The sequence below is a fragment of the Sminthopsis crassicaudata genome, chromosome 2 (genome assembly GCF_048593235.1).
Source record: "Sminthopsis crassicaudata isolate SCR6 chromosome 2, ASM4859323v1, whole genome shotgun sequence".
Lineage (NCBI taxonomy): Eukaryota > Metazoa > Chordata > Mammalia > Dasyuromorphia > Dasyuridae > Sminthopsis > Sminthopsis crassicaudata.
In genome coordinates this window covers 182,687,602-182,714,546 of record NC_133618.1, presented here as the reverse complement: position 1 = coordinate 182,714,546, position 26,945 = coordinate 182,687,602, and the positions used below count along the sequence as shown (strand labels likewise).

Genomic DNA, 26,945 nt, shown 5'->3' with positions numbered 1-26,945 from the left:
GTGTGTATATATATATATATATATATATGTGTGTGTGTGTGTGTATATATATATATATATATATATATATTTAAAGTGAATATGATAAAGAGGTGAAATTTTATGTTCAGTCATTTTTCTGATCTATTAATGTATAAATGTCTATTTTATTTGATGCCTCAGTGAGTGTGTGTATATACATATTCAAATTGTGCAGTGCTTTTGATGATATCATAAGTCTCCCACCCCAAACTTTTTTGTCTCTCTGTCCCTGCCTTTCTAGCTTTGTGTCTCTGTCTGTCTGTCTGCTTAGTTTCTACCTCTATGATTGTTTTTCTGTCTCTGTGTCTACATTTTCTCTCTCTCTCTCTCTCTCTCTCTCTCTCTCTCTCTCTCTCTCTCTCTCTCTCTCTCTCTCTCTCTTTGTTTCTCTGTCTCTTGGTCTCGATTCCCTCTGACTGAATGTGTATGTATTTGTGTTTGTCTTTCAGTCTCTGTTTCTTTCTCTATCTGTCTTAGTCTCCTTGCCCTTTCTATCTGTATTCTGTTGCTTGTGTTTAATGACAAAATAGCATGCAAACAATATAATAAAAGCATTTCAAATTAAAGGTAGCTCAGCATACCATGGAGGGTTTCATGAATATAGATAGGCAGTAGATATGGTAAATGGTAACATAAACAAGAAGTTTTATGAAAAAATGACTAGGAAATGAGCTGGAACAATGAAAATATGATGTTCAATGGGAAAATATTGAATTAGAGGAAGTTCTCTTCCAGTTAATTTATTGTTTTCTATTGACAATCTTTACAGGATTGTTGACAATATAATTATAAATAATTATAAGGTGTTGATGGATAGACAACTGAATCAATGTAGTAAGTACCTACACTGAAGAGCCCAGAATGGGTTCTGTTGAAGTTTATTATTATATATATATATATATATATATTGCTTTATGAATCATGTTCAGAAAGAAAAATCAGAATAAAAGAGAAAAACCATGGGAGACAAAAGAAACAGAAAAAAAAGCAGTGAACAGACCATAAGTTGATTTATATTTAATCTCCATAGTTCTTTTTGTTGATGCAGATGGCACTTTATATCTAAAATCTATTGGGATTGCTTTTGATCACTGAACAACTGAGAAGAACCAAGAAGTCTTTCACAGTTGATCATAGCACATTCTTTCTGTTATTGTGTACAATCTATGCTTGGTTTTGTTTCTTTTGTTCCATATCAGTTCATGTAAATCTTGCCAGACCTTTCTAAAATCAACTTGTTCATCATTTTTTTATAGAACAATAATATTCCATTATTTTCATATACAACAACTTATTCATCAATTCCTCAAGTGGTGGGCATCTACTCATTTTCCAATGCTTTGCTACCACAAAAAGAGCTGATAACCAACACTTACACACATGTGGATCCACTTCCCTTCTTTATGATTTCCTTGGGATACAGACCCAGTAATAGCACAGTTTTATGGGCCTTTTGGCATAGTTCCAAATTGCTCTCTAAAATGGTTGGATCATTGCATACTTCCACCAACCATGCATTAGGGTCCCAGTTATCCAATATCTCCTTCAACATTTATCCTTATCTTTTTTCTCAGAGTTGTTTCAATTTGCATTTATCTAATCAATTGTGATATAAAGCATTTTTTTTTCATATGACTACATTTAACTTTAACTTTTTCTGCTGAAGATTGTTCATATCCTTTGACCATTTATAAACTGGGAAATGACTCTTATACTTATAAATTTGACACAGTTCTTCATATATTTTAGAAATGAGACCTTTATCAGAAACACTGTTTGTAAAGATTTTTCCCCAGCTTTGTACTTCCATTTTAATCTTGTTTCTGTTGGTTTTGTTTGGGCAAAAGATTTTTAATTAAATGAAATAAAAAATCTGATAGGCAAATAGTCCCTTGCTCTTCTAATTTGTATCATTCTTTATGTCCAAACCATGGACATAACTCTATTTAACTCTATTTTGGTATGTGATGTGACATACAGATTTATACCAAGTTTCTGACAGATTATTTCACTAACGTTTCAAAGCAAATAAACTTTCAGTTTATTTCTCAGTCTTTTCTAAGAATAAAATTTAAGAAGATACTGAGAATCATTTAAAAAATAACACTGGTTTAGTAAACTTGAACATTTTGAAGATTTGCTTCCTGTTATCACTGAACTCAGACATAAGGTCTCAGATATAGTTCATTTCTTACATCCAAGCATTTCCTTTAAAAAGATTTAGTTCAATAAATAGCTCCTAAAGGAACTTTTGCTATGCATGTCAGTATTATGACATGTGGGAAGAATTTAGGCAAGTGTGAAAGTCTTAAGAAATGAAAATTCTGATTTGGGAATGCTGAAAACTTTCCTACTTTGCCAAGAAGGACTGATAGATAACGTGGCCAAGGCTGAAATGTGTTCAGCATCATATTCCTGGATAAATGTTGCCATTTGGTCCCCTCCTACATCTGAACAGAATGACAGAGGAAGACTGCAGCATCCTACACACACCAGCTGTCCAGTCACCCACCCTCTCCTCATTTTCAAATGCAGTTTTTCCTTGCTCCTAATATTTTTAAAATGCTATTTTAAGAAAAAAAAAAAAAAAGAATATGGCTCAATGAAATAAGAAGGGGAAGCCATTTATATGACCTCCCAGTCTTAATCAACTGTATAGAAATCCATGGACATTGTTCATAAAACATCAGACAGTTTTTATTCCCAAAAATTGTTCTTTGTTGTAAAAAAAAATTCCTAAAGATATAAATGAAGACATGTAAATTCAATATGTCTACTGGATTATTTGATTTCTAGATTTATATTTCCTTTATATTTCATTTTCTTAGCTTATGTACACTAATTTGATATCCTGCTTATATATGTTTAGATGTTATCATTTAAAAGATATTACACTGACACATTTTCTCCTAAACTTGACCAACAAAATAGCTTCAGCCCATGTGATTTGTTACAAAAAGGAAGATTTGCCTTTTTTGTGACCATCCTTCAATTCTCTTGTAATTACATCTTTCTAACCCAACTATGAAAATTAATTATACAAAATTTAAAGGAAACTGAGAACAAAGTTACTGATCTATGATTTTATTTGCAAAACTAGTATTTGAATATCATATCAAGTCACTTGATTGTTAAAAGTCAGAGATTAGGAAGGATTTACAAAGCTATTTTTTTTTAATAGAAATGAGGAATAAAATACAAACAGAGCATTGTTTTGAATATAATTCAGTGGGACAAGGTAGGTCACCTGAGTAGTTTCTCCCAGACTTTTAAAAATTCTTTATAATAAGTCATTTCCTTCAAGTTGTCTTTTATTACCAGAAAGTGTACTGGGAAAGAGGAACTTTTGGTCAGTAATTAGCAGTTACCATGCACTCCTCCTTCCCTCTCCTCTTTAGAAGAGCCCATTATTCAATGTAGACTTTAGTTCAAAGGGGAAAAAAGTCTCTTATCCTCTAAAAATAGAAAGATGAACTTAAACCCCTAACTTTTCTCCAGCTGCCAGAAAATAAAACTTAACTTCAGTCAAACTATATTTCTGTTAGAATGGGAGACTTAGCTGACTGAAAAACTTTATAATTTTAACATTATTTTATACTTTTAAGTCATATGCTCCTAAATTACAAAGTCTCCTCAAACTATTTTCCAAATTTATAGGAAACCTAGGCTTAAGAGACTATAGTTAATATGGCTTAATTATCAGGAATAGCATTTCCCAAAGAAAGAAGTTAATTTCTGTAATCAAATTTAAAAAAAAATCAAAATCATCAATATTAAATTATTTTCTTGTCTCAACTTTCTAATGTATATGGATACATGCTATTCATGAAAGGAAAGATACACATATATATATACACACACACACACACACACACACACACACATATATATATATATATATATATATATATATATATATATATATATATATATGTATATGATATGAACTAGGGGAAATTCACTGGTGGATATTATATATCTAAGAGTAGATAAGAGTCAATCTTTATTGCCATGGGGGAAATTTTTTCTTTGGCTGGATGATGCCTGTTCATTCCACTTTATAATAGTTCCTATTTCTGCCCCCCTTCTATATATTCCCACTGCAATGGCCTTAATATAGATGCTGATTTTTACTCTAATCAGCTGAAGCATAATGTTTTCTCCCCACTCCAACTCATGTTCATATTACCAATATTTTTCCACTCAAAAATATTTATAGATTTCACAATTCCTACCAAAAAAAAAATATAATTACCTCTAACATTTGATATTTTTCAGTTATCACCAGTGTAGCTTTCTATTTTCATGTACTTTTAGTCCCCTCTACATACTCTATGTGTCAGTTAAGCTGAATTACTGCCTATAAACAAAAACCAAAACCATGCTCTCATCCTTCATATTTTGTTTTTTCCCTTACATTTGTTGAATGTGATGAGATCAGGATAAGGGATAATTAAATGAAATTAGGGTTAATTGAGGTCTAGTGGCAGGTTCAGGGTACAGGAAGTCAAAATGGAGCTCCTGTGCAACCCCTTTGGATTCGGCTCAAGGATACAGAGTTAAATGAGGTCTAGTAGCAGCACAAGACGTCCCCTGTAAAGGAATTTACAGGCCGGGAAATTGAATTCCAATAGGAGATATCCAGGCTCTTCCTGGATCTGAGCCAACTTGGGCTAGATTGATAAAAGAGGTTTATTATGGAGTTTGGAAGTAAAGTTAAAGTCTAGTTAGGGAAAAGGTGAAAGTAGAGATAAAAAACACCAGAAATAGGGATTCCAGTGTTCAGAGAGTCTTTGGTATCAGGGCATGGTGCTGGAATGTTTGACCCTCTCTAAAGAGATGTTTCCAGCTTGGCTCTTTTATAAGGAGAGATTTAGCTAAAGGGGCCTATGGGTGGAGTCACAAATTTGTTCCTAGCTGGGGTTTCAGCAAGGGCTAGAATTTGCTTGGTGGGGTTTGGGAAACCTGAGCAGATCATTAGATTGGGGCTGGGACAGCCCAAGTTGGCTCAGATCCTATGGGGGCTGGGAGAGCCTGGATATCTCCTATTAGAATCCAAAAGGGTGCTTTTGACTAGGATTTGTGAATCATAGGTCCTAGCTTCTTCAGCTAGGAGGAATTGGGAATCAGAAAGGAATCCTAAAGGGACCACAACCTGAATCAGAATTCACCACTTCTCTCTCCTTTCCCCTATTGAATTCTTACAGATCATTTAATGGGTAACTCAAATGGTAACTTGCCCACGGAATTATTTTTCTTCATATAAGCAGTTCTTCATTACCCAGAACATTCATAATATTTTGTTACATTTCTTTTCACAGAACTACAAGGTTGCTGAAACTATGAAACTATGAAAGACTTGGTTCTTCTTAGTGCTTCAGTGATTCAAAGTGATCCAATAGACTTTGGACAGAAAATGCTGTCTACATCAAGAGAAAAAAAACTGACTGAATGCAAATCAACACATGCTATGTTCACTTCTTTTTTTCTGTTTGCTTTTTTTTTATATCATTTTTTCCCCTTTTGCTCTGATTTTTCTCTCCTAACATGATTCATAAAGTAATGTAAATTAAAAAATAAATAAATTTAAAAATAATTCTTAAAATAACTAAAATTTCAAATAAAATAAGAATGTTAGAGGAGGAAAATTGATAGAGAAGTAACAGTAAAATGAAGAAAAAGAAAATTAACAGCTTAGTAACAGAGGTATAAATATACAGAAGATAAAAATAATTTTCCAAATAGAAAAAGGGGTACACAAATTAATTGATGAAAATAACTCCTTTAAAATCAGAATTTCCAAAATGGAAAAAGTACAAAAGCTCACTGAAGAAAATAATTTCTAAATTTTAGAAGCATGAAAGGAAGTTAATACTCCATAAAATATCAAAAAACCATATAACAATGTCAAATTAATGAAAAAAATTGAAGAAAATATGAAATATTTCCTTAGGAAAATAGCTGTCTTTAAAGTATGTCAAAAAGAGAGATAATTTAAAAATTATAAGATTACATGAAAACTATGATTAAAGGAAGATCCTTGTTATATTTCAAGAAAGAAAAATTTGCACAATATCTTAGAACAAGAGGATCAAATAGAAACTTAAAGAATCCAATGATCACCATCTGGTAGAGATCTCACAAAATAGATTGAAATATTATACTCAAATTCTATAGTTCCCAGGTCAAGCACAAAACACTTTAAGCAGGGCAAAAGAAACCATTTAAATACCAGGGAGGTACAGTGAAGATCCCACGAGATTTAACTACTTCTACATTAAAAAAGCAGAAGATTTAGAATATGATTTTTTTGGAAGGCAAATGAGCTGGAATTACAAACAAGAATAATCTACCCAGCTAAACCAAGTACAATCCTTCAAAGAAAAAAAAATATTTAAGGAAATAGAGAAATGATGAAAAGTCTAGAGCTGAACAGAAAAACTGAGTTTCAAATACAAGACTGAAGAGAAACATAAAAAGGTAATCATGAAAAAGAAATCATAAGTAACTCAATAATGTTACGCTGTTTAACTTTCTGTATGGAAAGATGATACATGCATCCACTAAGATCATTATCATTATTAGGGTAATTGGGATAGTTCATGCTAACAGAGCATAAGAGTGAGTTGATTATGTTGGGATAATGTAAAAGAAATGTGTAGGCAAGAAAGAGGGATATCTGTTGAGAAGTGGGGAGAGAGAGAAAAATTGAGGGAAAGTATCTCATATAAAAGAGGTATGTAAGGAAAAGCTTTTATGGTAAAAGAGAAAATAGCAGAGATTGGCAGGTAAACCTTGAACCCTATTCAAAACTAAATTGTTTCCAAAACAGAAAAATACATATAGATAGACATACACACAGAAATTTAGTTTAAAAAAGCACTTCAGTGTCCAGTATCATACTGCCAAGTGATATCTTCCTAACTTTCCTAAGAGAATTAAAATAGAAACAATTCTGTTTTTTGGCAAGGGGCTGGTATACAGTCCAGATTTCAGAAGAATATCAATGAGGTCAGTAAAACAGCTCTGTAGACCTTCAATATGAAAGTCCAATAACTTTTTTCTCCCATACTTTCCTTTCAGGGGTTCTCAAACTGTGGCCCAAGGGCCAGATGCTGTGGGCTGAGGACATTTATGCAGCCCACTGGGTTATGGCAAATGGGCTGAGGGGTGGAGACAGAGTGTGAGTTTCTGTTTTTACTATAGTCTGGCCCTCCCACAGTCTGGTGGGACAGTGAACTGGCCCCCTATTTAAAAAGTTTGAGGACCATACTCCCAACAATGAACTAACTCTGACAATGAATGTGTCACATCCCTAAAAAGTATACTGCCAAACTAAGAGAATTTAACCACAGCTTTCAAAACTTTACCATTTGTTGTAATCTATGGTTCCACATATAGATGATGCAGTACTGGCTGATGGAGAACCTGAGTTTTCTTGCTGTTAATTGTTAGATCAAAATTAGCACAAACAACAGTGAACTGATCCATATTGTGTTTCATCTTAACTTCAGGGGGTGTATTGAGTGAACAATCATCAGCACACAAAAAGAATCATGCACCAACATACCTTACACTTTAGTATTAGCATGTAGCCTTTTCAAGTTGAAGAATTTACCATCAGTGCACTTTGATGCCATGCTTGTCTTCATTGAAGGTGTTTGACAATGTGGCTGAAAACATCATACTAAAAAATATGGGAGCAATTAAACTGTCTTATTTCACTCCACTGATAACTGGAAACTTTTGAGAATATCGCCCATTGTCCAGAACCCAGGTGAGAACGCTATCATAAAACTGATGTACCATATTGATGAACTTCCCTGGGTAATCAAATTTTGACTTAATTTTCCATAATCCCTCATAACTAACTAGATGATCATCAACTTCACTCAGACCTACAAATGTTATAGATAGACTTCTGTTCTGCTTCTGATATTTCTCTTGTATTTGTTAAGTAGTAAGCACCCTATCAATTGTTCCTTGGCCCTTAATTAAAAGGTTTTTTCTCAAACTAAATTACCAAGATTTTAAATTCTACTGCAGAGAGTGCAATTCAGTTGGGTCGGCCACATTATTCAAATGTCAAAGGTATGTTTGCCAAAAAAAAAGGACTATTTTTTTGGAGAACTTACACAGGACAAGTACTCATAAAGTAGTCAGGAGAAATGATACAAGATCATTCCCTTACAAACTCTAGAATTGATTTGTGACATAGGAGACACTCCCACAGGACTGTACAGCATAATGTGCCTTCATCAGTGAAGGTGCTATTCTCTATGTGCAAAGCAGAGTTAAATTAACTCAGAATAAAAATGAAATGCAGAAAGTTAGATAAGCCATCTCAAATGTTAATAGAGACTATTTGCAACCAACCTGTGGCAGAGCATTCTGAGCTTATAATTGGTCTGTTCATCTACAGTCAGATATATTGTAACTCAACTCTATCATAGTGATGTCAGTTTAAACCACTTTGATAATGGACAAAAACTAACCAAGAAACAAACATAGGTGTGTATACACACACACATACACACACACACACACACACACACACACACACACACAAGAAATTTTAAAAGGGAACGTTCATGAATTATAGGTGTAAAACATGCCAGTAAAACTCTCTAATGGTGGACTTTAATTTTCCCCTTTCATAGTTTGATAAGTCTAATCATAATATAAGAGTGAAAGAGATTTGTAGAACATTATAAAAATTAGATATGCTAAATTTATGGAGAAAACAGAATGGAAATCAGTAGAACTTTTTCTCAGCTGACATGTCAATTTCACAAAAATTGGCCATATATCAGGATATAAAACCCTCAAAAATTCAGAAAAGCATTAAATGCACCCATAATAAAATAATATTTGATAAGTGTTGTGGAAAGCAGAAATTTAAATTTAAAAGTAAATTACTAATTTAGCCCTAAAGAATTATTGATCAAAGAATAAATTATAAAGATCATCAATTATTTCATCAAAAAAAATTACAGAGACAATTTTTCAAATTTTGTGGGATTAAATTAAAGCAGGTCATGTGGAAAAATACATATCTCAAAGCAGCATCATTTCAAGAGAAAAATAGCTGAGGAATAAATTTCACATACAACAACAACAAAAAAAAAAACCTAGAAAAAATTTCCAATTAAACATCAAAATAGAAATTCTGAAAATAGGAAAAGAGATAAATAAAATTGAAAGTTTAAAAAAAATTACATGAAAAATAAAATTAAAGAAGTTGTTTTATAAAAAAAATAGATAAAACTAATGACTAATTTGATTAAAATTGAAGAAAAACAAATTACTTGTATCAAAATTAAAAGGGCAAATGCACAATCTATGAAGATGAATTTAAGTAATTATTAGAAATGATTTTGCTTAATATATGCCAGGCAAATTGATAATCTTAATAAATGGGTGAATATTTTTTAAAAATTGAAAATGCAGATTTACAGAAAAAAGAATACTTAAATATCTGTATTTAAAAAAAATAAAAGTCAATTAATAAGTTATCTTGGATGGGAGATGGAGAAATACCTATCCAGATGCATTCATAAGTATTTTTTCCACAATTTAAGGAAAAATAATTTTAATATTGTATAATTTTTTTTTTCCCCCTGAGGCTGGGGTCACTCAAATAGGAAGTGTTAAGTGTCTGAGACTAAATTTGAACTCTGGTCTTCCTGAATTCAGGGTGGGTGCTCTATCCACTGTGCCACCTAGCTGCCCCAATATAAATTATTTTTTAAAAGGCAAAATAGGAGTCCTACCACATTTCTTTTATGATACCAACAGGTTGAATCAAGGAGGGCAAACATAGAGAAAGAAAATTATAAGCCAATTTCCTTAATGAGTATTTATGCAAAAGATTTAAATAAAATACTAGCAGAGAGTTAGTAGCAATATATCACAAAAATCAAACAATATGATCCAGGTGGGATTTATACCAAGAATGCAAAGCTAGTTCAGTGTAAAACAAATCAAAACAGAATTGTTAGCATCATGATGGACTATATCAATAAACAACCATGACGATAACAAAATCATTAAAATAAGAGTGGATGGTAAAAAAAAAAAAAAAAAAAAATTGACAAATACAATACCAATTTCTATTACAAGCACTAGAAAGCATAGGGATCAATGGAACTTTTTGTAAAACTACAAATAGTATTTGTGTAACAACAACAAACATCTGTAACTGATATCGTTGAAGCCTTTCCAATAAGATTGGGGTGAAGTTAAAAGGTCAGTTATCAGCTCATATATTATTCAATATTTGTGTGTAAATGTATGTATGTATGTGTATATACACACAACACCCACCCACACATACACACCCACACACACCCCCACAACAATTTGTAGCAGTTCTTTTTATGATGGCAAAAAATTAGAAATTGAGGTGATTCCCCATCAATTGAGGGATAGCTAAAAAAGTTATGCAATACGATGTTAATAAAATACTTTTATGGTATAAAAATGATGAGTAGGTTGGTTTCAGAAAAAAAAAAAAAAAGAAAACTGGGAAAACTAATTTGAACTTATGCAAAGTAAAGTTAGCTGAAACTAAAAAATTTACTTTGTAACACCAATATTGTAAAGAAATCAACTGGAAACTACTACTCTGATCAAGACAATGATCCAACACAACTACAAGGGACCCATGATGAAAAGTGCTATCCACTTCCAGACAGAGAACTGATGAACTGTGAGAGCAGATTGAAACAAAATTTTTTTTAAAACTTTATTTTTATTGCTTTTTTTTCTTTTGTTTTCCTTTGCAGCATGGTTTATATAGAAATATGTTTTGTATGACCTTAGCTTTTCAGGGAGAAGAGAGGGGCAGGAGGAAAGGAAATGTTTGTTAATTTTTTTACATATAATTTTGAAATATTTAATTAATTTTTTAATTAAAAAAATTAATGTAAAGAAAAACTTTTCTATGATGGTTTCCTATAGTATTTTACTTTTAGAACATTTCCTACAGACAGACAAGGACCTTACTCTGAAGTTTAGCCTTCCAATTATTCCTCTAGTTAATTAAGTGAAATTTGATTCTGAGAGTTTAAAAAAATTAGTGGCATATGTGTGTATGCATATGTATGCACATATATACATATATATATATATACTTATATATATATAGATAGATACACACATGTACATATATATATATATTTGTGATATTGGTACAAATTCTATTTGCCTACTTCTAACAATTTCAACCCCCCAAAAATGTTCCTAAAACTAGAAAATAAGATTTATATTTGTAGTTTAATAAATAGAACAATTCCAGTTTAAAGTCCCTAGAGAGATTTACTGTATATCTTTTTCCCAAAAAATTTCTAAACTCATAGATATTTCAAAACCTATTCAATAAGTATATGCCAATATTGATGTTCTCTCCACGATAATCATATCTATAACCTTTTCTTGATCCTCAACCAAACTAAGAGAATACAGGTACCTTATATTATCTCCTAGTTATCTTCTACAGAACAATTTGAGGAATTTCCTAAAAGACATTTTCCAGAAGCACAAGAGTAAGTAAGTAGGGGAAAATTGACCCTGGGCATCTGCAGCTAACAATAAAAACATTTTAACTTCACAATCTTTCTTCAAAATAACTTTTCATTCTTATTTAATGTTCTTCTGTTTCATTCATTAAAGGTTCTAGCCAGTTACTTCTTCAACTGATCTTTAAATTTGAAATCCCATCTCTATTCTCTGAATTTGTATAATCTTTTCACTGTGACTTCATCTCAGCATTTCAGAACTTTTGTTTCTTTTGCATTTAAGGTTCAGTGAATATTCGAAAATTTGTATATGAAACCTTCCCTTATATAAGCAACTGAAAGTATTTTCTTCATTATAACTTTTTTTTCTAAAACAGTAAGTTGGAATATCACCTGTTCTTCCTCTGAACTCACATGCAATATTCCTTATAATGCGTTGTTTTAATTTGTGTATCTTTCCTAGAGGGACTAGAAGCTTTTTGATGTTCTATCATTTTTTTTTCCTCATTATTTGTCCTTTACCAGTCTTAGGATCTTACACCCAATAATGCCACGAATGGATTGCCAGGGATACCTGTAAGTTGGCCATGATTTAATGCCATCTGAGGGTGAAGAGAGAAAGAATCATGCAAACCTGGTGGGAGTTAAAGGACAAGCCCCATTTATTAATCTGAGGGAAAGGGTTTATATATTTTTATCAAAGAAATAACAAACATTTTTTCATGAGAACATTATCTAGAGAGTCACCCTGACCATTTCCTGACTTCCCTGTAATTTCCAGGGTTGTGCTGTTGTCAAGAGACAGAGTAGAGAAGAGGTGAGACAACATTTTCAGTTTAAAGAAGCCAAAGGATAGAAGACAAGGTTCAGGGAAAACCTGGGCTGGCCTTAGTCCTCTAACTCCTCAGAAGTGGCCCTCAACCAACAATTGCTCAATGTTTGCTGGATTGAATTATTATTTAGACATTTAAATTAGACACTAACTCAAGGGGAAAAAAATAAATTCAGTTTTAATATAGTTTTATTAAGCACTTACTATATGCTTAATATATTACTTAATATAATTATCACTTTTACATCATAGAGGTTAGTGGTGGGGTACCTCATTCCCTAATTCCAATATAGAAAATGTGTGAAACTTTTTGGTTGGTGCTCCCTTTCTCCTAGAGAAAAAAAAAAAAAAACTGAATTATTATGATATTAAAGGATAAAATGTTGATATTATGCAGGTTCATATGTATAATTTAAACATTTCTGAGTTTCTAGAAAATTTTTTTTTCCTGGACTTTGCATGTTTTCTGTAGCATCCATAAAGTCCCATATATTTTCTAATGCTGTCCTGCAATATATTGACATTGGGATAAGGAAAGATGTGATTTGAAAAAGTTACTTGTATACTTTTCTAGTCAATTAAAGAAATGAAAAGTTTAGATGGTGTGGCTTTTTTCTCATAAAATGTGGAATCAGTTTTATTAACTGTTCAGACCTCTCCTGGAGAATTGGTAGATAAAGCAAATTGATCTTGGTTGAGTTTATGCATAAATCTAGTCATCAACAAAGATCTCCTCTGTTTTAAATCTCTTGGGAAGAATTGAGAGAAAATTGTTAAGGACTCAAAGGACTATAAAAATGTCTCTAGCTTTTCTGGACTTTGCAATCTAAATGAGAAAGGGCTTCTTCATAAAAAAGAGAGAGGGGGGGGAAGAGACAGAGACAGAGAGAGACAGAGAAACATTGAAATATTTTCTAACTATCAAATGATTGTTTCAGAGAATTCTCATTGAAAATGTTTATAAAATTTATCAAATAATTTAAAGTAAATCAACCAAGGTTCACTTAATATCTACATAGATGTTATTGCTAAATGTTTCTTTAAGAAATAAATTGGGGGCAGCTAGGTGGCGCAGTGTGATAGAGCACCAGCCTTGAATTCAGGAGGACCCGAGTTCAAATGTGATCTCAGACACTTAACACTTCCTAGCTGTATGACCCTGGGCAAGTCACTTAACCCCAGCCTCAGGAAAAAAAAAAAAAAAAAAAAAAAAAGAAATTGCTGGAAGAATATTCAAGATCATGTTTGAACCATGGCATCAACAAAATTAAGTCCTACTAAGTCCTCATTTATAAACTATCTTTTATCTTTTGTCATTTGTCCTTAGCACCATGTGCCTTCTGGCATATAAGTACTATTAACAATTAAATTAATTGCAATTTCAATAATTTTCAAATGATTCCTAAAGTACTAGTTCATTCATACAAGTATGGCTATCCTAAATACATATGATTCTAAATAAAGAATATGAATAAAGAGATGTAAAAGAAAGCATATAATACTTAAAGGAAATGGCTCTATTTGAATAAAGAGATATAAGATAATTACAAAAAAACACAGGGCTACCCTTATAAACTAGAAGTCATGGTTCTATGTTGTGTCTGAGAAATACATTTTTCCAGTGTTGTTTTCAGAATTAAGTTTTATTTTGCTTTTTTCTTCCAAATTACCTACATAGCAAGTCAAATACCTATGAGGTCTCTTTGGGAGGAAAAGCAAATCTCAGTCAGATAAAGAGAGGTTTGTAACACAGACAAAGAGGAATAACCTAACACTTATGCCCTAAGGAAGTGTATAACATGTTTACTAATCTATGTAATAGCAATTTGTATTTACTTTCAATACTCTTTACTTAAATATAAGTATGTGGGAGTGGATGCAGCACAGATTATATTGATAAACATGATATAGTTTATATACATTCATATACATAATACTATACAATAAAGACCTGTATCTTATAAGGGTTCATATGATGATTAGACAATTTCCTGAGACTAATAGAGTAAATAATAATAGTTAAGATTTCACATTTACAATTTATCTAATAAATATTATCTTATTTATCTTTAGAACTAATCATCAGGTATTGTTATTTTTATTCCCATATTTAAATTCAGATCTATAGAAGAGTTGGGACTTTTGCAAAGTCACAAGATGATTGCGCTCAATATATATTATCCTTCAACCTTCCTTGCACGATAAGCACAACAATAGTCATACAGTATCCCCAATGTTTTATCTATGCTACCCAATTTCTGAAATAAGGCATAAAAGAGCCTAATATATGCATTGTGCCTTAGTCAATTGAGTGTTTTAAGTGGACTAATAGGGAATGGCACAGGTATCCAATTCATTAGCTCCTCTTTTCCTCTGAACAACATGGAAAAAGACATTTTATGACCAACCATTAGGTTCTGGATACCTTGGAAAAGAGTTTAGTGATATTAATTGATAAAGGTATTACAGAGATTTAATGCTTAGAGCAAGTCGTGGATGGATATAACCAAATCTGAAAGCCAACAGTAACCATTAATCTCATAGTAAGCATGATATTTCTCAGCTTCCCAATTATTCCCTGGTTGTCAGCAAGTTATTTAAAGGAGATTAACCCTTTCAGGTCATTATCTTCAGATTCAAGCATTGAGCTACCTTAAACTGTAATAAGAATATCTTTTTTTTTTTTTTTTTTTTTTTTTTTTTTTTATTTGCATTCAGGGAAAGTAGTAAAATTGTGAGGAAAATCTGGTGGAAGGAAGGTGAAAGTCAGGGCAACAACAGGGTACTGCTTCTAGGTGGGAAGAAGCAGTCCATCTGGTAATTTTCTATTTTATCTATTTTTTTTGTAAACTAGGTCCTACATTAAATAATTTCTTCTACTGAATGATTTCAAATGTTATCAATGCCCTCCCATGTTGATTACATGGCATTAAGCCCAAACTACTCTCTTTTAGGTATAGTTAGTTTTATATATATATATATATATATGTAAAGGTCTAAATGAGAAAAAAAAAAATTCACTTTACCTAACTCAAGAAAATATTTTCTAAATCAGTCTCACTGCGATTTCCATTGAACATAGCCTGTAAAACAGGAGAACTCCACATTTTAAAAATTGTCATTTGAATAGTCATTAGAAAGTGTGTATTAAGAAAATGGAATGTATGAGTTCCAGATTAAAGTTATCTTACCATGTCAGAATGATTTGAACAAAAATACAATTCATCACAAAGCTGAGATGAAAAATTAGTGTATCTATCATCTGTCTACATATTTACATAAATACATATATACCGACATTAATAAACTATAAATATATATGTTATCAATGAAAAGAGAAAATAATTTCAAAATTTGTGAAATACAATTCTAATTATTATGTTCAGGAAAACATGCTTTTTTATACACCTGATGTCTTAGTGCCTATTTAAGAATAAAATTAATATTTGCTTAGATAATGCAAATATCAGTCACATTAATGATTTGGTTTAGCAGATGCTAAACTTTAATCAGAGAGTGTTCATTTGTTTGATTAGTCACCAAAGGGCAAAATCATTTCTATGTATCTCCCTAATCATCTAAGAACAAAATCACTAAATACAGAAAGTCCAAGAAAAAAAAATCACACAACCCAAGTCATCAACAATGCCATTTTTTAAAAATTAAAGCTTCAACTTTAACAGAACACAAGTCCAAATGACATTCTCCTTTATCTAAGAATTCCAAACTCAAGCAGTTGTCCTCAACATTATCAAGAAAATGCTTTTAAATTATTTTTTTAAAAGATCTCATTTCACACACCAGGTGTGCTCTTATTTAGTATTCAAAAGTTCTGAAAATACCACATTGCACTTCTAAAAATACAAGCCGCTAAATCCAGATTTTTTTTTTTCTTGAAAGAAATAAAAATCTGGATATTATAAAAATAGGTTTTGTGGTAAGTAATCCAAACATTTGAGGGGAAAGCAAAACAGCCACATGTCATCTTAGTAAGTCATATAAAATAACTAATAATTATTTCTAGTTTTATAACATTAATATAAAGTGACATTCATCAGGCAAGCAGTGAGGCTTCAGAACCAAAACCATATTTATCAATCAAATCAAAATCCCACAATGCCGTAATAATACGTTCGCACTAAAAACAAAAAAGAAAAGAAAAGAAAAACTAAATAACTTACCTTCATAAAGGGCTTTAAAACCTTGAGCACTAACAGCAAAGTCTGTAGTGAACCAGAGAGTAAGTATAGAGCCTGTGCTCACGATGGATGATGGCAGCTGAAATCCAGATAATCTAATGAGAAAAAAAAATTATAAGAATGACAATTAGGAAATCAAATTTATTAATGAAGTAACTTGTAATCTAGAATTCTAACCTGGTATGTTGGTGTATTTATGTTATATCACTTTGTAAATAATTATTGAACCATGGATATTAAATGTTAATTAACCTAATTTCATCATATTATAGGTGTGAAAATTGAAAGGAAGAGAAGAGAGCTCAAGTTCACTTGGTTAATGGTGATGATTTGCCTTGTAACTGACTGAAGCTTACTTTCTGAACCAAATATATATATATTCAGCTTTTTTGAAGAAAATACTCTTAAATATATTATAATCTTGAGTGGTTTTTTAAAGACAAGATATTCATGTGCACTTTCCTGAATGAATACCTAAAGTAATAATTATGAATACTATTTCCTTCTCCTTCTTCTCCCTACTTGTACTTCTTTATTTTCCTTCTTCTCCTCCTTCAAGATTTTTTCTTCAGTACTTTTGTCAATCAATTACCTCTCAATTTTCTTGTAATTCTGTTTGACCATAACATCATGCTTTTTAAAAAATTTATGGATTCTTTACTGTTACAATAGAGAAGCCAGATAACTAAAACTGGATAGTATGCTAAAATAAAAGTCAACAAAGTTCAGAGTAAACTCCAGAAGCTTGATTTTAGTGTCTATTTCTGACATCTATTATGAGTTGTCTTCAAAGTTTGGGTGATGTTATGGAGGGCATAGGCTATCTGAAATCTCTCTTCCAAAAAAAAAAAAAAAATATATATATATATATATATATATATATATATATATATATATATATATATATATATATATATTGTCTTCTTGAGGTAAATCCTTTCCCAAGATAAGAGCTTTATCTCTATTCCACAGTAAGCTTTAATAATCACAAAGAAGATTTGGTCAATTTTACCTATGGATTCTGAGTCAGAACAGAATATCTAGAGAATATGCTGAGGATAGAGATGATGCTAAAAGAAATTTACTTTAAGATTAATCCCCAGTAAAATAATTCTGGCTTGTTAACATAGTTAATATACTATATATTTATTATAGTTGCTCCAAGTAGAAGAATCAATGAATTAGAGCCATCCAACAAGGCTTATTATGTTTCAATGTAATCTAACAATGGATTAATAAAGAAAATGAAAGTGTTAAATGTCTAACAAAAATGAAAATGCCAGCATCATATCTAAACATCAGATTAATTCACTCTCACGTTCTAAATAGCGACAATTGCATTTTTTTTTTCAATAAAAGCAATGGTATTCTATTGAATACAATTCTTCATATAGATGAATAAATCTTGCTGTCCAAACAGGGTTATTATTATTATTCATAGCACTTAGAAAACTAAAATAAAACTGATTAAATATATAATTGTCAAGGATTAAAAATAAAATTACATGTTTCTTCTTTCTCCTTCCCCCCTTCCTTCCCACTGTCCCTTGCTTCCTTCCCTCCATCCTCCCTTATTCCCTCCTCTTCTCTCCCTCTCATTTTCATTCCTTCCTTCCCTCCCCTCTTCCTTGCCCTCCTTCCCTCCCTTCCTCCCTCTTTTTCTTCCTCCTTGTAAAGTTTACAAAGTTTAATAACAATATGAAATTGGGAGATATGTTTTGCAATATAGTCAACATACTCGCTCCACAAAAATACTCATTTGGTTGTAATAATGTAGCAAAACTAGTATGATAAAATTTAGTAAAAAATAAATTTAAACCCCTATGTGTTTAAAATGTTTAAAAACTCAAATTAATCAGTATAATTTATGATAGAAAAAAAGGTCTGGGGATATTGAGGGACAAGACTCAATTAGAGTATTGGGCTAGATGGCCTCTGAGTTATCTTCCATCCTACTTACTTTTTGATTTTACAAACATTAGAACATGTCAGATAAAAAGTTCAAGTTAGTTTAGATTTCATTAGGTAAATTAAAGAGTCTAGGATTTAGCAAATAAGAGCTTCATTGATCTCTGGACTCTTTTGACTCTATCTGGAATATTTTCATCAGATTTTGGTGCTACTTTATAGGAAGCTCACCAATATATTATAAAGTGTACCCCAATTAGAAAGTGAAGGATCCTTTTAATCATATCAAACTGAGATTAAAGGAAGGGTTAATGTTTAACTTGGAAAAAAGAAGACATATGAAATCATATCTATCTCTAATTATTAAAAGCAATGGGTTAGTAGTGACAATTCATAAATTGTATGAGTATTGTTGGACATTATTAAGTACTACAAAACAGGAGCTGTTTTACTCTTTTGTTGACTTATAAAACTTAAGAAAGTTATAGAAAATGTTGATAAAGCAGATTTAAATTCCCACAAGAGATATTAGGTGGAAGAAGTTTTGAATTTCTTTTTTCTATAAATATTAAGTGGAATTTGTAGAGATATATATTTAATCTCAATGTAACTGAAAAAAGTGTTAACATTTAGAACAAATTGGATTCTCCCAACCTCCCAATTATTAGAACTCTCACAAAATGCAGCGGACTATTCAAGATATTTCAAGTTCTAAAAATTATATCATCCATTGGGCCACTGAAAAATTTGAGTTTTTTTGTCTTAATAAATAAAAAGGAGAAATTTTGAATGTTTCTAATACTTGGATAAATTTCTGATAGAAGAACAGACTTTTCCAGTTTCTCTACAATATAAAATTAGAACAAATGTATTACAGAGAGGCAAGTTTTTTCTCAGAATAAAAAAAAAAAGTCACTCAGTTTAAAATGTCCAACAATATAATAGCCTGGCTCATAGTATGGTATTCCCCAATTCCCAATACCAAGAAATATTCAAGCAAAAAGTAGATGATCTTTTATTAGGAATACCTTCGAAGACATGTCTTCACTGAATGTGAGACTATTCATTTGTGCCTATTCTTCCTTTCAACTTTAAAAGTCCATATGAAAACTTTCACACAATGCTAACCACTCAATTCACATATAAAAAGACATACTTCCAATATACTCACAATATATGTCTTATTGAAACAGATACTTCATTGTTTATGGGATTTTACCTGCCTATCAGTGATTGTTTCACCTATTTAAAGTGAGAACATATGAACACATGAATCTTAATATGTATAACTTATATTTTATACTTTTTCCCTTTCTTCATCACCCTTCCCCATCCACCACCCACATTATATGTGACCTTACAGGGCATCTCTATAAACTGGGACAATTCCTGACTATTTCTGTAGCAATCAAATTGACCAGACCATGAGAAGGGATACCTTGGTGCTCAGAAAGTATTTTATTTAGAATTTATGAAAATATATATGACATAATGGTGAAAATTATTTTTACCATTTTAAAATTATTAGGTTTGACAAGTTAGGAATATTGTAGAAGTGAGGAATATTGCAGAGAAAGGCAAAAAAAGAAGAAAGGGAATAAGTATGTATATAGCATCTTCCTTATATCAGCAACTGTGCTAACTACTTTAAACAAAACAAAAAAAAAAAAAACAAATATTTAATTTATTTCTTGTAATCACCCTGTGTGATGGGTAATATTATTATAACAACTTTACAATTTAGGAAATTAAGACAGATAATGGTTGAATGATTTGTCCAGGGTTTCACAGCTAAAAATACCTGAGACTCAATTTGAATTTACAACTTGTCTACTTTTGGGCTCAGAGTTCTATCCAACATACCCAGATGTCTTGTAGGATACATTCAAAAGAAGGTAAATCTTAGAATGGATGTTCTCTAAAGCCCCTTTAAAGCTCTCTGATCCTCTATTTGGGTCTTTTTATTTTTATGTTTTTTTTGTTTTTGCTTTCTTTTATTGTCTGTTGTCTGTTGTTGCTCGATAAATGAATGAATGGATGAACCAGAGGAAAAAAAAAAGTTAGTGAAGAAAAGGGAACAAGGGAAATAGCAAGAAATCAATTTTGTTGTCAATGAATAAGTGCAGTTAATGTCACTCTGAACATGTTCCCGTCTTTCTATCTTTTTCTAGTTGTATCCCTCATGTCCTGTAGAATCTCATTAGTTGTATCTTTTACTGAAAGAAAAGCAATTCCCTTTTCACATCTAGCTATCAGGGTAAAATGACAGAGCACACCTGCCAGAGATGAATGATTGTTAGGTAACTGAGAAATGATTTCTGGCATTCCTTCTATTTTCTATGTACATGTTCACTCTGCAGAAAACATGAGATTCTGAACTGAACAAGTTTATTTCTGCTGCCATCTCTCCTGAAATTGCTAGGATGAATTGCATTTAGAAACATCCAAAATATTTTGCTGTGCTGTACCAACCAAGACACCCAAATCAGTGTCAGAGATGTAACAACTCGGAAAACTGTAAGTATTGATGTTTAAAGGAAAGAAAACAAAAACAATTATCAGGGAAATTCTAAGCAGAAAAAAGGGTTTATATGGAATTATGAATTATGGCTATGAGGATTAAATAATAAACCATATTACTGAAAAATATCTTTAATCTTTGATCCCCTGTATTTTTATCCCCATGCCAATTTTATTACCCAATTAACAAAATTGATTTTAAAGTTTGGTTTATGTAAATATGATTCATATTTGGTAATGTTTTGTCCACATAAAAATCAGGTGATTATAAAACTTAGGACTAAAGGAGTTATTTGAGACTGAATCCATCATTTACAGATGTACATTACAGAGATGAAAAAAGTAAGGCATGAAGAGATTAACTAGATGGTTCAAAATGACATAATAAATGATAGTAAGATGAAAATAAAAAGGAAGTGCCAAGATTTGAACTCATATTATCTGAGATAAAATCCAGCATCTTTTCGACATCATGACAGTACCATAGACAAGGGAATAATTCTTATTATACTGAAACACAAAGGACAAAATAATCACAACAACAAAAGCATAGACTTCCATATTTAAATAAATGTGTTTTTTTCCTATTTCAAACATAGATTAACATTAAAAAATGCAAGAGACTTTACATGTCTCTACTTTGTATGGCAATATATTTTACTTGACTAATTAGTACATATACAACAATAGAAATTGTAACTGTCTAAGTTTATATAGTAGAAGGTGCTGTGCATGGAATCAAATACCTTATTTAATGGATATCCAAATTAGCAGAAGTAGAGTTGTAAATCTTGAAAACCAAATAATAAGCTTAATATAGAAATTAAAGATCCTAGGAAGAATTACAATTGAATTCTATGCCAAATATTGAGCTCAAAGTAGACTATATCTTTAGCTATCTAGTAAAAAAATATCAATATGTTGAGGACTTTAAAAGAGATATAAAAATCTCTTATGAAACTTGTAATTCTACATTTATCTGAATTATAAAATTTAACTTTAAAGTTAGTGTGTAATTGTCATCAAAAAGTTTCTTTCTATATGCATATCTATATGTGTTATATATATACATACATACATATATATGTATATATATGTATGTATATATATATATATATGTATATATATATATATATATATATATATATAAATGTTTATATATAGTTACAGTGATAAAGAAAAAGGAAAAGTATAATAAATACCATATTTGGGTGTAGGATTTGGGTCTAGACATTCTGATTCTAAAGCTACTTTCTCTTTCATTTGTATTATATCAGCTTTTCATTTGTTTAAAATATTACTTATTTCTCTAAGGACAAGGATATGACCTGTGATTTCTTTGTTATGACATTACACTTCATGGATAATGAGGGAACAGTGTATAGAATGTCATGCATGGAGATGTCAAGGGTCATCTTCCTGAATTCAAATCCAGCTTCTAATTTTCTAGCCATATGACCCTGGACACATCACTTAACTCTCCTCATATGTAAAATGAGGTAGAGAAGGAAATGGAAAACTACTTTAGTATCTTTTCCAATAAAACTTAAATGGGATCATTAAGAGTTGGACTTGACAGAACTAGGTGACAAGAATGCAAGCATCAGAAATGGAATTGTAGTGTTTGCTTGATGAACCAATGGGTCTGATTAATTATTATTTTAATGCTTATGAAATTAAAATAGAGAAATCTACAATGCATTTGATAAAGAATATCATGCTATTTTATTTCACGTGTTGCCATAGACAAACAAAATGTGTCTACCTGATTGCTGAAAAAATTTGGAATGCTCAAGTAAATTAGTCATATATAAAGTATAATAAATCTGTTGCTAAGACCCCACTCCAAGTATAGGTCATCTTGATTCTATGTGAAAGCATCAGAATTATGACAAAGTCATGGCTCTCATTGTTAAAATAATAAGTAAATAAATTAAATAATAATTATTACCATTAATAAATCAGAGTTCACAGTAAATGTCTAACATCCTTGATGACAGACAATTTTATTCCTGAATGTAACATGTTTCTAATTTCAGTGAAATAAGTTCAAATCTTTCAGATCAATATTTATTTGTTGTTTGGAACTTTTTTTGTATAAAAGAGTAATTTCACAAGTGTAAGTAACTTTCAGTATGGAAAGTCATTTCACTAATCCCAAATAGCAATCCAGCTGAATTTATGAGTCTCTGAAAGTTGACTGGAAGTATTCAGATGTAACCAGACCAGAATGGCATACATAATTTAATCTTTATCACTCACAACTATGTTATATTTAATAATAGTTTAATTTCAACCATGTACAGAAGTGTGAAACTGTTTTTTGGTAGGCTCCACTTATTCATCTACAAAAAAATAACCTTTTGTTCATGTTCAATTTTTCTCTTCTAACACAGGTATAATTAACATGCCCTACAACAGTAGTATATACATCAATTATATAAACAAAACCAAAGTTGAACTATTCATTAATACTTCCTGTCCATATATAAATTTTTCTGCCTTATAAAGTTTTTTTTTCTCTAAAAATTAGAATGCTATGCATAAAAGGTTTTTTTTTGCCTTTAGATTATGAAAATAATAAATAAATTTTTAGCTTGTCAGAATCTATTCGGATTCTTATTCTTTCAACCAATGTATTACCTGTCCCTTCCAGTCTTGTTTCATTGCACCAGCCATCTTTTTAGTTTTCTTTCTCAAATGTAGCCTCAAGTTTCCTATTCATCAAAGGAATTTTCCTAAAGAATAGAAATGTATATGACTCCCTATGACTACATATTGTCTTTTGTTTGGGATTTAATGCTCATTGTAATCTAGTACCTTAGGACATTTCTTAAATTTTACTTTCTTCCACATTCTTTGTGAGTTTGCTGCCTTGAATAATTTGTTGTATTCCTACTCACTATGTAAATGTTTTGTAAAGGACTAGAACTGAGTGAATGCACTTGGATAATGGAGCAGGTGAGACTAATTGCCAATTGGATGGTTCTCTATAAACTTGTTTGAAGGTTGACCCTCCGGAGCTGTTCTGTGCTGACTTGATTGGTGGGATAAAGAGGGAGAAGTGAAGTGTGTGGGGAGAGTGGGAGGAGGAAATTGAGGCACTCTCTCTTGTGGCAGTTGAGAGAGGAAGGTGTGTGTGGAGATTGCTAGATCAAATCCCCTGACCTTGACCATAAAAGACCAAGAATAAAGACTTTTGGTGATTCTGACTCCAGCTGATTTCTGGGAAGACACAGTTCCAGCAAGGTTGCACAATATCAGCTATTTCCATGGTTTTTCAATGGATATCTTCTATGTTTGGAATGTTTTCTTTCCAGCCTCTGCCTTTGAGTTTCCCTTGATTCTTTTACAATGCAGATCAAATGCCACCTGCAACAGACTCTTTTTCCTTGGTTCTAATGTCTTCTCCTCTGAGATTATTTTTATATATCTTATGTTTTGCCTATCTGTTTGCATATTTTCTTCTCTTTTTGGATCTTGGAGAGTGAAAATTTTATTTTGTTTTTTTTCTTTGTTATCCCCTGCACTTAGTAAAGTATCTGTCACATAATAAGCATTTAAATATTTCCTGAATTGACTTTGTTTGCAACCCTGTGCTTTATATACCATTTGAAACATAGGTGTTTCATAAAAGCTTGTTGACTGCATAATTAGCTGTGTGTAACCTGTATTTGATAATATTTGACAAGAATGTCAACTATGTCTTCATCCAAACCACTAATAACTCTTGAATAGTAGAAGATCAGAAACCTAAGACCAGAGACCTTTTCTCAAAAACATTGATAACTAATTTTTGAGATTGACTTTTCAACCAATTCCTTATTAGTTTTAGGATATTAGATTTCTGTTCTACTTGTTAATAAAAACAATATAAAATCATATGCTAAAATCTAGGTGATTACAAAAATTCTACTGTTCTTTTTAGCTTGATAACTTATGATTGGTGTCCCCCCAAAATGAAACAAGCTTAGTTTTGAATAAATTGATTATTATGAAGTCATGATGGTTTTTTGTCACTATTACTTCCATGAATTCAGAGAACTCTTTGAATTAAATCTTTCAGCTCAGAATCTATGCCATTGTGATTGTCTTATATACATAGAATGAATATTATGTAATTCAATAGACAGATGCAACATGTGAGGTAGATATTAGGGTAATTTTTCCTCTATTATTACATATAAGTAAAGGGATGTTCATAGAGTTGGAGGTACTAACCATTGTCTTATATCTCACAAGTATTTGAGACTGTATTCCAACCTGGTGAGGGGGTCCAAAAGTAAAGCAAGAAGAGAATAGAGAAAGAAGGGAAAAATGTGTCTGTTTAAAGGAATCATTTGTGTGTCTGTGTATATCTGCATGTGTTTGTATTAGTTAATTCTTGTCCTTTTAGAAAACCCCTTGGAAAGTTAGTTTTAAATGCATCCTAGAGTACTTCAGGTTTTTTGTTTTCTTTTCATGGTTTTGTATAAATTTTCAAAATCTAATTCTTGATCTCATAAAAGATACCAGTTTACAAATGAGAAATCTCATTCTAACCTTAAATTTGAGATTTAGTGTGCTTTTTCTACTATACCATTTGTGATGTCGGTTATCTTTATTTCTAACTTAACTTTCTTGAGGATTCTGCCATCCTTAAATTCATATGGAAAGTTAAAAATCAGAAAATTAAGAAAGATTTAAAGTTTAAAAGAGAAGCTCACTTACTAGAATAAACTAGCCCATTCCTTGTCATTAACAATTTATTTTAGGTTACTCCTATTAAATAGGTTCATAAGAATTATCCTAACAAAATACCTTACTGACCACCATATCAATGATCTCATTTGAAATCCAAATTAGTAAACTATTTCCTAGAAAGGACAATGATTTGACTTACACCACAGAAGTAAATGATAGTAACAGAATTTAAACCCATATCTTCTAAGAACTTAGCTTTGGTGATTATATCAAATGAAAGAATAGGGCCTGAGATTCAGTCAGTCCAGCAGCATTCAAAACATGTTGCTGTTTGCATGTTTTTATTTCATTGACCTTTTGAAAAAAAAAAAAAAAGAAAAAAAAGAAAAGAAAAGAAAGGAGATTCCAATGCCAAGCCAATTGTTGAAGGATGAGAACAAAAGCCACACTTAAGAAGCACAACCTGAAGTCACAGAAACAGTCACTAACTGCTCAGAAGCAATCATAACAGCAGACAGATCAATGGGGTGGCTGAATTTGAGCCAAAACTTTGTGTTTCTCATGAGAAATATACCAAGCTATTGACGGCCAGCAGGATCTGGAAGCAGCAGCCAAGGCCATTAGTCAAAATAGGCACTTACTATAATCAGTGTAAAATGAATTATATTTTGATCTCTTTAGCCACATTCATACTTAGAAGTCACAATGCAGTTCATAGCTCAATTTTTCAAATCTGAAAGTTTACATATTCCATCCTAAAAAATGTATGACAATGAAGCAATGATGAATACAATATGAATCAGATCAATTAGGACTTCATTTTAGAAAAGTGGTAGACTTAATGCAATCCAGTAAAAATATTTATTTTGAGAAAATGTAAAAAAAAAACACTATAATAAATGCAATGGCTTATTGCTGATTGCTTGAGTTCTAGTCTATAAAGTAATAATATACCACATCACTTACATTGTTTCATAAGGAAGCAACAAAATGTCTTTCCTAATTAAAAATGGTTTCCTTTCGATTAAAGCTTTCAAAATGCTTTCATATCAATCCACTAATCAGAGAAGCTCAGTTTAGGGAACCCTTAAAGTTAATATTTTTTTTCCCAATAGCAAAGCCATCTGTGATAATATGATAGTCTCCTAAACTGACCCCAAGGCAAACATGGCCTGAACTTAATTGGTAAATCAAAGTATGAAAAGATGCATTGATAATGTCCTCCCACTTCATTGTGATAGCCAAAAGAGAGACTTAATTCAG

General features: G+C 31.3%; 1 protein-coding gene across 1 annotated transcript in view; it reads right to left on the bottom strand.

Moving 5' to 3' along the window:
• CSMD1 (CUB and Sushi multiple domains 1) overlaps window positions 1-26,945 on the bottom strand; it is a 2,669,009-nt gene that overhangs the window by 1,851,832 nt on the left and 790,232 nt on the right. The window contains 1 exon segment of the mRNA XM_074287957.1: window positions 16,554-16,666. Within this exon segment, the coding sequence (XP_074144058.1) occupies window positions 16,554-16,666 (113 nt within the window).